At 50.2% G+C, this 12,422-nt stretch overlaps 1 protein-coding gene across 3 annotated transcripts in view; it reads right to left on the bottom strand.

Moving 5' to 3' along the window:
* Nucleotides 1-2,074: 2,074 nt before the first annotated feature.
* Nucleotides 2,075-12,422, bottom strand: part of LDLRAD3 (low density lipoprotein receptor class A domain containing 3) — a 223,572-nt gene continuing 213,224 nt past the window's right edge. For all 3 annotated transcript variants that reach the window (XM_045808495.2, XM_045808496.2, XM_045808497.2), the window contains exons 5-6: nt 7,010-7,355; nt 2,075-5,127 (exon numbers count right to left, since the gene is read on the bottom strand). In XM_045808495.2, the coding sequence (XP_045664451.1) occupies nt 4,887-5,127; nt 7,010-7,355 (587 nt within the window). In that variant the 3' untranslated portion in view covers nt 2,075-4,886. The remainder of the gene's footprint in view (nt 5,128-7,009; nt 7,356-12,422) is intronic.

Genomic DNA, 12,422 nt, shown 5'->3' with positions numbered 1-12,422 from the left:
TTCATATGTTGGCTACTACGAGCCCCTCCCATATGGGAATCATCCCTTTCCCATTTCACGTAATGCTGGCAGGACTGTAAATCAAGAGACTGATTCCCACACACAGTATTGGCCATATGACCAAGGACGACCAGTCATAATTCCATTTAAGGGAATTTCTGTAGACTCTAGGAGAAGAAATAGTATCTCTTTTTCTGAGATTGCAAACTTGGATCTTCTGGGACCCTCTTTTTCACCTACTGTGAAGCCATGACACCAATGCTGGGCAAAGCAGGGTGCTGAAGTGGAGAGGGAGAAACAGACTCCTAATGACAGGTGTTGAGCAACTAGAGCCAGCCCAACCTGAAACCAACAGTCCCATATCCTTGGACTTAGTTGCATTAGCCAATATATCTTCTAAAATTTAATACAATTAAGCATGTTATGAATTGGATTTCTATCACTTGGGGATTATTGGGGAGTGATCCCATGATCTTACCTAATTATAAGATGTCAAGGGAGTCAGCATATTACCTCACTGACATTTTTCCTGAAGGTCTTACTGGGTGCACTTATCACACCTCCACCGTAGTCATCTGAAGCTTTTTTTTTTTTTTTAATAGTTTTCCCTTTCGATCTACTACTGCCTTGCCTCAGGTTGCCAGCTAAGTGGAGAATACGGACAATCTTCTCAGAGCACTCATTCCCATGGACTTTTCTCTGAAACACAAAATGTTATGTCAGTTTATCAGGTTAGAGAATCCTTAGTGAGAGTAATTTTTTTTTACTAGGACCTCTGCATTCAAAACAACTGTTTAGGACCTCATTGGGAAAGCCTCTACTCATCTTAATCCTGTATTTCTATTCACCGGAAAAGAGTTTACAGGGTCAATTAAAATTAATTCCACAGGTCTTTGAATTGCTTGCCTCAGAAGTTCTATTTTTTATTTTTATTTTTTGGAGATGGGTGCAATTTTAAGGGTTCTAATATTCCGGGCCACTAACATACTGTTTCTTTTCTACAATGCTGCTAGCCTTGGATACATGAACCCAATGTAGGAATGCTCTTTTAGGTCAAGGGTTGGGGAACCCCAGCCCACGGGCTAAAATCCAGCCAGCTGCCTATTTTTATGAATAGTTTTATTGGAACACACCCACACCCACGTATTTATTGTCTACGGCTGCTTTTGTCCTTGCTACAGAGACCATAAGGCTGCCGAGCCAAAAATATTTAGTATCGGACCCTTTACACAAAACGTTTACTGATTTCTGCTCTAGATTGATGCTTCTCAACCATTTCCTCATCCTGGCACCCCGTAAATAATGGTACTTGGAGAGATGAAGGAGTTAATATCTTGACAAACCTTTGGAGCATACTGCTGGGGGAAGGTCTCCTCTAGACCACCTGGGGCAGGACACGGCCGGGTATACACTCGGCAGACCACTGTCTGAGAGCCCGGCCTTCTTTAGGAGACACCTGGGGATGGACACGTGATCTAAACCTTGGTTCCATACATTCTGTGTTTAGAAATCCATGCGGATTTCGATCTTGGCCAAGGCCAGGGTTATTTCTCCTGTTCATGGGTGAGCTCTTGGGCACCCTGACTTTCTGTGGAAACTATCCGTGCAGCCTCAATTAACATATAGTTCCAAAATGAGACTCGGAAAAGCACAAAGACATTATCATCACTGGTGGGGCCAGTCTGAGCCACTGGGGTTCAAAACTAATGACCAGCTAACTGTGCGAGAGCTGTAGTGTGCCCCTGAACACGTGGTCAGAATGTGTTTGCTGTCACAGTTAACTGTCCTTTTCCCTCAAATGGCACCCTAGTGACGGCAGTCAGTGTCCACCTTCTGAACGGACATGCTGGGTCCCATGATACTAACTGGTGTCCATGACTTCACTTCTGTATTTCAACCCCACGAGCTACAGAATCCTTAAACGCCCATCACATTTTCAGGTCCCATCACTATACTCCTCCTTTTTCTCACTTTGTTATGGCGTAAATTCACAGCAGAAGCCATGAGGAGTGGCCGCGGACTCTTCATACTGCCACAGAGGAGAAACACGGGTTAAGAACCATTTGCACCAATAGAAAGAATGAAACTGCAAGTTTATTTGAAAGTATAAAAATTAAAAAAAAAAAAAAAAAGAAACCCAAACCAAAACCTGACCAAAACACGAAAAGCAACCACACAACAAACTTTCCAGTTTACATCAACTTTGAACATCGCACACTATTTGTCAGCCACTTTGTTGCATTTTTTTTAAAAAGTCAGTTTCAGAGGAGGGGGCTGAGTTAGGGGATAAGATATGGGTTACAGGGATGTGAATTTGAACATGAAAATAAAAAGAACTTGCTGGTCTCATTTGAGGAAAAAGAGCAGAGATGGTTTTCTGTAGATTTAGGCAATATATAAAAAAATAGCCTGGATGGAATGAGTTAAAAAATATTGCTGGCCACTTACTTGCCATCTTGAGTAGGGGGAAAAAAAACAGGAAAAACCCCTGCAGCTTTGGTGTCCTATTTATATATTTTTTAAAAGATTCATTAAAAAAATCACCATCTATAATAAAAATGTCCCTGTGTTTATTTAAAAAAAAACCCAACAACAACATTAATAGGCTTTCTTATCTACTAAGACCATTTGTTTTTCCTAAGATGCCTGGAAGCAGAAAAGTGAGTGAGATTAATTCACTGCACAATTAATTAAAATTAGAATCCTTTCCTCTAAATAACTTCCAAAATACCAGAAAGAAGCACGGGCCCATCAAAGGGAGAAGATATAAAGCCATTCTGACTCATAGGAGATGAAATGCTCAGCCGGAGTTCTTAACACACTCCGGCTCCCATCAAAAGTTCTTTCTTTATTGGATTACGCGGAAAATAACTCAAGTGTTATTTAAAAAAATGAAAGACGCAAGCAACCAAGGCTCCTTTTCTTTAACTTAAAAAAGACAGAAAGAAATCAACAAGTGGCTAGCCTTCCTCTAACACAGTTTGGATTTGGTTAAAAAAAAAAAAAAGTTCCAAGAACAGGATCATTAAATGCCACGTCGTACCCCCCCACTCCTGCAGGCTTCACTGAAATTCGCATCAACGAGGTCACTGAACATTTCTCCTGCTGTGGAAGAAGTCCTGAACTGGTGACAGCTGCCTGGAGTGGTTCCACCTGGTTCCAGTTTTGCTCCCCATCAGTCAGTGTGGTTTCCTGCCAACGAACGCCCACATTTCTACCCACCATTTCTCCAGGGAGTGGGCCCTGTGGCTGGCTGGGCACAGAGGAAGAGGAAAGCTAGCATAAACACAGAGACTGTGAACCGAGGGAGAAAGGCATCCCTCTTTCTGCATCCTTCAAGAACTCGATAAATAATGACTCAAAGTGCAACAATGCACAAAAGCCTGGCACGCAGGTCAGTCTGGAGTGACTTGGTATCAAGGCTCAGTGGGACAAAGGTGTGATCTCCTTTCGCATCTTTCTTTGGACCTCACTGAAGGAAAAACAAACAAACAAAAAAGACAGCTTTCCTATACACATATAAATAATCCCTTAACTAGAAGGGAAAAAACAAACACACTGTTTCAAATGCATTTCTAAGAGATTAAAAAAAAAAAAAAGTCCGAATGGCAAATCTTGACTCCAAATTGTCTACTGTCCACGTCTTTTAGAGGAGAAACTATGGCAGGTCAGAAGCAGCCTGAGCCTGACGCTAACCCTAACCCTAATGCTAAATCAGGGTGCTGGTCTCTGGGCCTTGGGAAGGGAAGTGTGTGCCGCGCAGGGAGCCAGGAGCCCTGGTGGGAGGTACTGAACATGGTTCTCATGCTTGTCAGAAACCACAGTGCCAAGTCCAAACGCACAGGGAAAATGACTTCTGGGGGTGAAGGTAACCTGGGAAGCTAGTGCGGAAAGCTGCACGAATGGGCAAGACAGGCTGGGTGTGGTTTCCGGGGACAGAGGACCAGATCCGATTTTTGGCCAATTCAAGGTGGGTCCTCCTTCCTTGGATCAGGGCAGGTCACAGCTGGAGGGGTGACAGACCAGAAGCCGGGGGAAGGACTGTGGACCAAAGCAGGCCCGGGCTCTCAACAGCCTGCATTTGAGGAGCCGAGAACTCGGCTGAATGTATGGCTGGGGCTTCCTGCCTATTCTGGGATGAGGCTGATGACAGACGCCGCCAGACCCTCCAAACGAGGATTTTCGGGCAAGTTTTTAAAGCGAGTCTCTGCAGAGTAGATGGTTTGAGTTGTTCAGAGAACCAAAATGGCCCCCTGATGGCTCAAGGGCATAACCCTTGGCAACGTCTCCTCTGGCCGCTGCCTCCAATGAACTGAGGGCAGCGTGCACAAGAGTGCAAGGCAGGGTTTGCGGCTCACCCGGGTTCTTTCCAGGGCGGCCATCCGTGCCGGCCTCCTCGGAGCACCAACCAAGCCCAACCCCCAATAGAGCTGCAGTGAGCGGCCCACGGAGAACCTGGCCCAGTGTCTCCTGCCCCTCTGAACACCCAGCATGGCACAGCAACACTGCGTTCTCGAGGACTCCCCAAATACTGCCTTATTCTGCCGCCTGCAAACTTAGGCTGCCTATTCGGCACGATGCCACCAGTCACAGGACAATGATATGACAAGTGAGGTCATGATCCTGGGCTCCGAAGGACGAGTGACCTTCCAGACAAGACGCACAATACATCAGGTCACCCGAGAGGCCGGAAAAACGCCAGGTCTCCCTCGAAAGAACATCCCTGAAATTTGGGGCGGGGAGGGGGGCGGGAAGGGGAACGGAGAGACAGCTGACACCCCAAATCCCTCCTTGAGGCACCCTGAGGAGCTTCCCACGAGCGTAAGTTGTTAGGATGGTAACAAGTCAGAGCAGATGAACCCATATGGGCTTTGGAAGCGCCGGGTTTAGACTTCTGCGGTGCCCTGGCCAGGCACGGAGTCCCTGGGCCCCGGGGTGCTCTCCGGAGGAGGGCCGGCCTGCCCGGGGCTGTGGCCGCTGTCTTCCGTGCTCAGCAGGCTGCTGGCCGCCTGGGAGCCGGCGCTGTCGGCGCTCCCGGAGCGCGAGCGGTACGGGGGCAGGTCGGCTTGGTTCAGAGACTCGGTGTCGGACGAGTAGGGCGGTGGAGGAAGGTCGTACCACGCGGGTCTGCAGGGAGAGGCAGGATGGGGCGGGAGAGGCAGGGGAGAGCAGAGGGAAGACAACACGTTAGGAGCCAAGGTCAGGGGGCAACCCCTCTCTGCCCCCCACCCCAGTCTGCGGGATGCTGGTGTGCCCCCCAAGGAGGACGGCTATCCGAGGACTAGGGTGACCCCTGCAACAAGACCAAGGGAACGGAAGAGGTCGGTGTGCTGCAGCTGGCGTGTGCTGAATGGGCGGTGCCCAAGCCACGTCCTGTGGGTCGGCTCCGGGGCAGGGTGGGGGGACGATGCCCAGCACCAGCGAGGGGCCCTGGGGCCGAGCGGCTGGCTGGCTGTTCTGGCCGAACCTCTGACCGTCCACAGAACTTGGGGTTCTTACTGAAAGCCAACTCTTCCTGGCTGTGTGGACTTGGGTGAGAGGGGACCTTCCCATTGACTCCGTCTCTTCTGTCAGAGGAGGTAATAAGGACACTGGCTGGCCGGGCACTAACTTCACAGAAGATAGTCTGTTTTGCAGCTCTTCCCGCAGGCTTCCTGCCACCCGCTCTGCCTTCACTACCCCACTTAACGCTCATGACATTAAGAGGCGGACATTACTTTTATGCCCATCATACTGGGGAGTAAACTGAGGCAAGGGGGCATGAAATGACTTGCATAAGACCACAAATAACTAGGAAGCAGCAGCTCTGGGATCGAAACCCAGTGCTCTGTCTTTGGATTTGGCCACTTTAACTTGACTCTACACTGGCTGGTCCAGGTGAAGAGGCTGTGTGGAGAGTGAGGCTCTGGGCTCTTAACACTTATTTGCAAAGATGTCTTAAGCACTGCCCCCTAACGCTACCTTTACCTTTTATGAGGAGGAAAAACAAAGATTAAATAACACAAGAGCTGCCGCTGGAGAGGGTCCAAGAGGAGCCCAGTCAGCCCGGGAACATGAACTGCAAAATGCCTCTCGCCACACCCGGTGAGTCCTGGGCTCGGAGGAGGAGAGCACGGGGGACCTAGAGCCAAAGTGAACTTTCAACATGGGTTCTCTGGGATACCCTGGAGGTCACCAAGGAAGGGAGGGGGAGGCTGAGCCGGCAGGATTCAACTACAGAACTCTGCCTTTTCACTTTCTCTGTTGCGCTTTCTGGCCCTCATTTCATTGGAAATGAGGGCCCTACTGTTTTGAAAAGCTTGGGACTGCTCTATGCTACCTCCTTTATTTTATAAATGAAGCCAAGCAAAGAACTCATTCATCCATTTCATTCATTCATTCATTCATTCATTCAACAATATGAACCACCCTCTAGTACGGCCTGGCCACTGTTCTGTGGTAGCAGGTGAGGCCCTGGAGCTAGCAGGTGGGCTGACCACGTGTCAGCGTGGCACTACCAGGGAGCACCAGGGCTCTGAGGTGGCCAGGATCCTAGCTCTATGTCCTTGGACAAGTCACTTAATATCCCAGAATCAGTTTCTCATCTCTAAGGCTGAGGCACTCCCCCAGTGACCTGCAGAGAGGGTTAAATGAGATGATGCAGGGGCGCCTGAGTGGCTCAGTGGGTTAAGCGTCTGCCTTCGTTCAGGTCATGATCTTAGGGTCCTGGGATCAAGTCCTGCATTGGGCTCCCTGCTCAGCAGGGAGTCTGCTTCTCCCTCTCCCTCTGCCCCTTTCTCCTGGCTTGTGCTCTCTCTCTCGCTCTCTCACTCTCTTAAATAAATGAAAATCTTAAAAAAAAAAAAAAAAAAGGGATGATACATGTGAATTGTTCTGCCAGGACCCAGGACAGGCGGCCCCCGTGGCCGCCGTCAGCAGCCGGGTGCAGCTCTCGGCAAGCCCTGGGAACCCGTATCCCGCTTTCCCCGTCGATGCCCTCCCCCGCCCACCTCCGCCCTCCGGCTCGCACCTTTGGTCCAGGAGGGCCTCTGAGTAGGAGGGCGGGGAGCCCACTTCCGAGGCGTTCTGCTCGGCCTGGCTGGCCACGTACTGGATGCCGTTGTTGACGTTGTAGGTGACGTTGCAGTGGTGGGGGTGGTCCAGGACCACCAGGCGGGAGAGCAGCACCGGGTGCTGCAGCCGGTGCACGGGCAAAGTCATGAGGTTGTTCCTCTTCCGCTGGTGATGCAAGACCAGCGCCAGCAGCGCCACCACCAGCACGAAGATGACCGAGCTGCCGATGATGGCGTACGTGATGCTGGGGTAATACACGAGCTGGTTCTCTGACGTCACGAACACCTGCCCGCTGCCTGGCTCTGAGAAACCCCAGGGGGAGAGAAAAGGAGACAGCTCAGCGGTTTGGCTCACACCTCTGCTTCCGACTCAGTCCCAGGAAGCGTGCAAGTGTTCGTCGCGACACAATCCGCCACAGCCAGAAACTGGGAAGCCACCCCCACGTCCAGTGACTGGTGAGGGGCTAAACGAAATGTGGGACAGCACACGATGAGCGGAATATTATTCGGCCACGAAAAGTACTGATGCGTGTTACAACATGGACGGATCCCAACAACGTGATGTTAAGCAAAATAAGCCAGACACCAGAGGCCACATCCTGTATGATTCCATTATCACGTGAAATGTTCAGGGAAGGCAAATGTACAGAGATGGAAAATGGATCGATGGTTGCCGAGGGCTGGAAACTCACTGGGAATTCACGGGAAGTGTGTACTATGACGTATATGAAGACCCCTGGTTGGTATTATGCAGAGCGCTCACTTTATGCCAGCCCTATGCCGAACACCGGCGAACATGAGGGACTCTGGAGCCAGACTGGGTTCAGACCCCAGCCTCTGCGCCCTCCGGAACGTACTATGTGCCCCTTGTAAGGCGGCAGCCTCTCTGTGCTGTAATTTCGTCATCTGTAAAGCGGGGACAGTCACGGTGCCCACCTCGCTGGCTGTGGTGGGCATGAAATGAGCGAATCGTGTCGGAGCACTTGCAACAAGGGCTGACGCTGTGCTATGCAGGGACGGGGTCAGGACAGATAAACGCACGCTTCAGCCCCTCTACTCGCCTCACAGCAATTCCACGAATCAGGTGCCGTAACTGCCTTCTTTTCAAGATGAGCAAAGAGCATCTCAGAGGGTCCAGGCCCCCTGACGAGGGTCCCATGGTTAGTAGGTAAAGAGTGGCCTGACATCAGCGCCTTGCCCCTCACACTGTGTCCTGCACCCCCTGACCAGACCGTTAGGCAATCTGCAAGCATGTCCTCAGAGGCCCTCAAGCAAAAGTCTGGGACACGTCCGACCCCCACAGGTTGCCAACACCCTCCTCTCCAAATGCACTAATAAGCCATGCTTCAAATCCTCAGGCGAGGGAGGGGCTTTCCACTCAGCGGGACACGCCTGGCAACCAAGACACGGTCCAGGCTGGCCCAGCAAACCAGCGTGGTCCCTCCTGGTCGAGAGCTAGGGACCCCTCATCTCTGCAGAACCACAACCACCACTGCTGTGGCCCCGCTGGAAGAAAAACAGAAATATAGCCCAAGTGAGCCGATCTGGTGGCCACCTCCTGTGCCTGGCCCACCCCGGCAGCACGGAGGCTTTCGGGATCCACAGGAGCCGAAACGCACATGTGACATAGCAGCAGGAGCGGCAACGGCCGGGTGTCCGGGCCCCGTGTCCTGGAGCTGGGCTAAGCTTACCGATCCCTCGTTACTAGACACGCACCTGTTCTGTTCAGCACAGTACCCCCAGCCAGTCTGCAGGACGGTGCCTGGCACGGAGCAGACCCTGCATACGTGCCTTCAACTCAGTGGGGAAAGTATCTGTGCGTTCACACACCCTGGGAAGGGAGGTGCTATCATCATTATTATTATTCCAGATATTATTATGATTTCCAGATAGCAACCTGACTCAGAGGTGAATTAACTTGTCTAGGTTCACATAAGATGCAAGTAGAAGACTCAGGCCTAGAAACCACCACACGCTGGGAAACACGCTATCTCTTCTCTTTCCTAATACAAACATCTCTCGATTTCCCAAACAATCCTAACCTGCGACAAATGAAGATCTTCAAAAGCTTCGATGTTCCTGTGGCCACTGTTGGAAGGATTACCTGTACAGTAAGATCCCCGACAAACCCAGCACACGCTGCAGACAGTGGAGGGACAGACGCGGTTTGGAATTTATCCCGAGACAACTAGCTGTGGCACTCGGGGGGGGGGGGTGTTGCTGGTGGAGTTCTGTCTGCTCTCAGTTTAGCTAACTAAAAATTGGGTGGGAGCTCCTGTGTGTGTGTGTGTGTGATGTTTCAGAGCTCAGCTTTCAAAAGAAAATATCCTCTTTATTTTGTGATCTCCAGCCCAGAGCTGAGGGGTCAAATCCCGGGGCCACTGCTTCCAGCTGTTGCTCGAGCAAGTGACTGCCCTCTTCGGAGCCTCGAGTGCCTCCCTGTCTACAATGGCGGCGGCTGTGGGTAAATCACAGTAGCCAAGTCCTTGGATTCGTGGGAGGGTAAAATACACTATATATGCAATGTGCCTGGCAAGGGTTTGAATTCCATTAATGCTAGTTCTTTTTGCTTTTTTATGGTGGTAAAATACACACAAAGCTTACTTTACCATTCTCACCATGGCTAAGGGTTTGGTTCAGTGGCAGTAAGTACATTCGCGTTGCTCTGCAACCATCACCATCCTCCATATCCGGAACGTTTCATCATCCCACACTGGTTCATGCTAATTCTGAGTGTTCACATTCTTTCCATTATCCTCCCCAATTTCTCTGGGCCAGACAGAGACGGGGAGAGTCCCCTTTGCAGGGGGCAGGATGGCAGAGAGAGTAAGGATCAAGTGAGTTCCTCTTTAGAGAGCTGTGTCTCCTAAAAACTGAAAGCCAGTGCATTTTCCTCCGGCAAACAAATAGGTCCGGAGATTTTAAAACACTGACTTCCGTGTAACCACGTGAAGTTTTAAGAATACAAGAGGGAGCGCTTTAAAGTGAATGGAATATGAAATGATTGCAAATCTTAACAGTCTCATTTATGTCTCCGAAAGCAGGCTCTCTCCAGCTCGGCCCACTTTGGCACGCGAGAAGCAGCAATCACATTTACTCGAGAAATTATGATGTTACATAACTCAGTGCTGCCTGGTCTCGTTTTTGCTCTGTGTGTAAAATGTCATCTTGTATTAATTCATTAACTAGATTCACTTTTCTTAAGAGCTTAATGAGCCCGCTGGCCAAATTACTAATATCAGAGTTGCCTGGGACCTGAGTTCTAAGTGCATAATCCATAGATAATGAAGTTTCCATTTATTCTGGCTGTCCCTCAAACGAATGCCCTCATGCTTCAGGCAGCCTGAATTCCTGTCCTGTATCTGCCGCTAAGACCGCAGTCATTGCGGGCAATCTGGGTACCACCCAGAGACCGCTGTGCTCTCGAAACCTCCAGGGCCCCCCCACCCCGCTGCTGCCTGTGGGGGAGGAGGCTGTGCTGTCCCCAGCTCCGGGGCTGTTCTTCACCTCACTGTCCTCACAGATTTGTACGGTTATCACAACAGCTTTCTGGCAGGTGGCAGTCAAGGAAAAGGCACGCCTTTTCCTAATTCACAGAGAGGCGCTGTCTGGCCTGACGGAGGCAAGGGGGGAGGTGACGCTTGAGACGCACTGTGCCTTTGCTTCTAAAATAGTCCTTCCTCCAGAAGCGAATCGAATTTCCTAGAAGGTACACTTTCTCACCTATCACACTGGCAAAGGCAAACCTGGATTTCCCATTCTGCTGGCCAGGTCTTGGGAAAACAGGTGTTACTTATTCATGTGGGGCTGGGGGAAGGGTGAACGGGTTATCACCCAGGGTGGTCACAGGGTTCACCATACACATCAAAATAGAAATGTACCTGTCCTTTGGTCCAGCCGTTCCACTTTCAAGACTCTAGAGTCACACACACGAGAAGTAACTTTTTAATATGCATATTAACTGAAGCATCATTTGTAATGCGCCCCTATCGGAAATGATCTGAATGTCTCCCAGCGGCAGCCGGGCCAAATCCATACGATACCACACCTATTTAAGTATGAGGGCAGCTCTACATGTCCTGATGGGGAACAATCTGAAGGAGACCTTGATCCGTGAAAAACAGCAAAGTTCAATAGAGAACGCATGAAATATTTCTAGGCAGACGCACGGAACTGGTAATGCTGGTAGCTGCCAGGGTGCAGAAGAGAGGTGAAGGGACGTTTGTTTACTCCTTTCTACTCTCTGTACTGTATTGTCCCTTCCAAAACCATGTCCATTGTCCACCACCTTGGTACTGCCTAGGCCGACAGTACGTCTGTTCGTTTTCCTTCCTTCTCTCCCTGTAACATGAGGACCCCTCGGGGTCACTCACTTAGGAACCCCCACTGACTCACCACTCCCAGAGTATGGCACTAACGCCTCCTGCCTGACCTCTGGAGTCCTGTTCTGGAATGTTCACTGCCCCATTCAAACCGACTCCTCATCATTCCTCTGAAAGATCAACTCCTGTGCGCCTTTTTTTTTTTTAATTATTTTTTAAAGTCTGTTTTTCCCCAGATTATGATCTTAGAAAGTCAGGTTGATTGAGCTATCTATAATTTGCACACAATCCAATGTCCCCTTTTACAATGAGCAGCGAGAGGCGTTTCACAGAATGAAACAGTTGCATAACCACGACCACAAACGAGACAGGAACCTTCGCGTCCCTCCCCAGAAGTTCTCTCGTGCTCCTTTGCAGTCCATTCACTGCCCCTGGAAAACACTCCTCTGTTTTCTGCCCAAATGGATTCACTTTTCCCAGCAAGGCTTGTCACTGGAACCACACAGGATGTAGCCAGATGTGTCTGGCTTCCTCTCCTTGCATGGTGCTTCTGAAATCCCCCATGTCTCTGAGTATCAGTAGTTTCCTCCTTCAGAACGCGCAGTCGCATTCCATCGGACGCGGGATCACAATTTGTGTCGAGGGAGGGAACTGTGTTGTTTCCAGTTTCTGGAATGCAGGTCACTGCACGGACATATATTTTCCGATTTCTTGGGTTTACACCTTAGGGGTAAGGCTGCTGGGCCATATGGGAAGGGTACGTTTAGCTTTATAAGAAACTCTCCCCATTTGTTCACGGTGGCCACAGCATTCGGCCTCCCCCAGACGCTCTGCACCCTCACCAGCATGTAATGAGGCTAGTCTTTAACTGTAGCCACGCGAGCAGGTGTGCAGTGACGGCTCCCTGAGGTTTTAAGTTGCATTTCCCAGTGACTAATGATGTCACGCCTCCGTTCACGTGCTGATTTCCCACCTGCAGATCTTCTTTGCTCAAGTGGAGCAAAAATCTCTTTAAATCTCTTGCCCATTTTAAAATTTGGTCATTTGG

This window comes from Ursus americanus, chromosome 24, assembly GCF_024610735.1.
Source record: "Ursus americanus isolate L20-20 chromosome 24, mUrsAme1.1.p, whole genome shotgun sequence".
Lineage (NCBI taxonomy): Eukaryota > Metazoa > Chordata > Mammalia > Carnivora > Ursidae > Ursus > Ursus americanus.
Note: the sequence above shows the minus strand (reverse complement) of the source record. Positions and strands in the feature narration are given on the sequence as shown.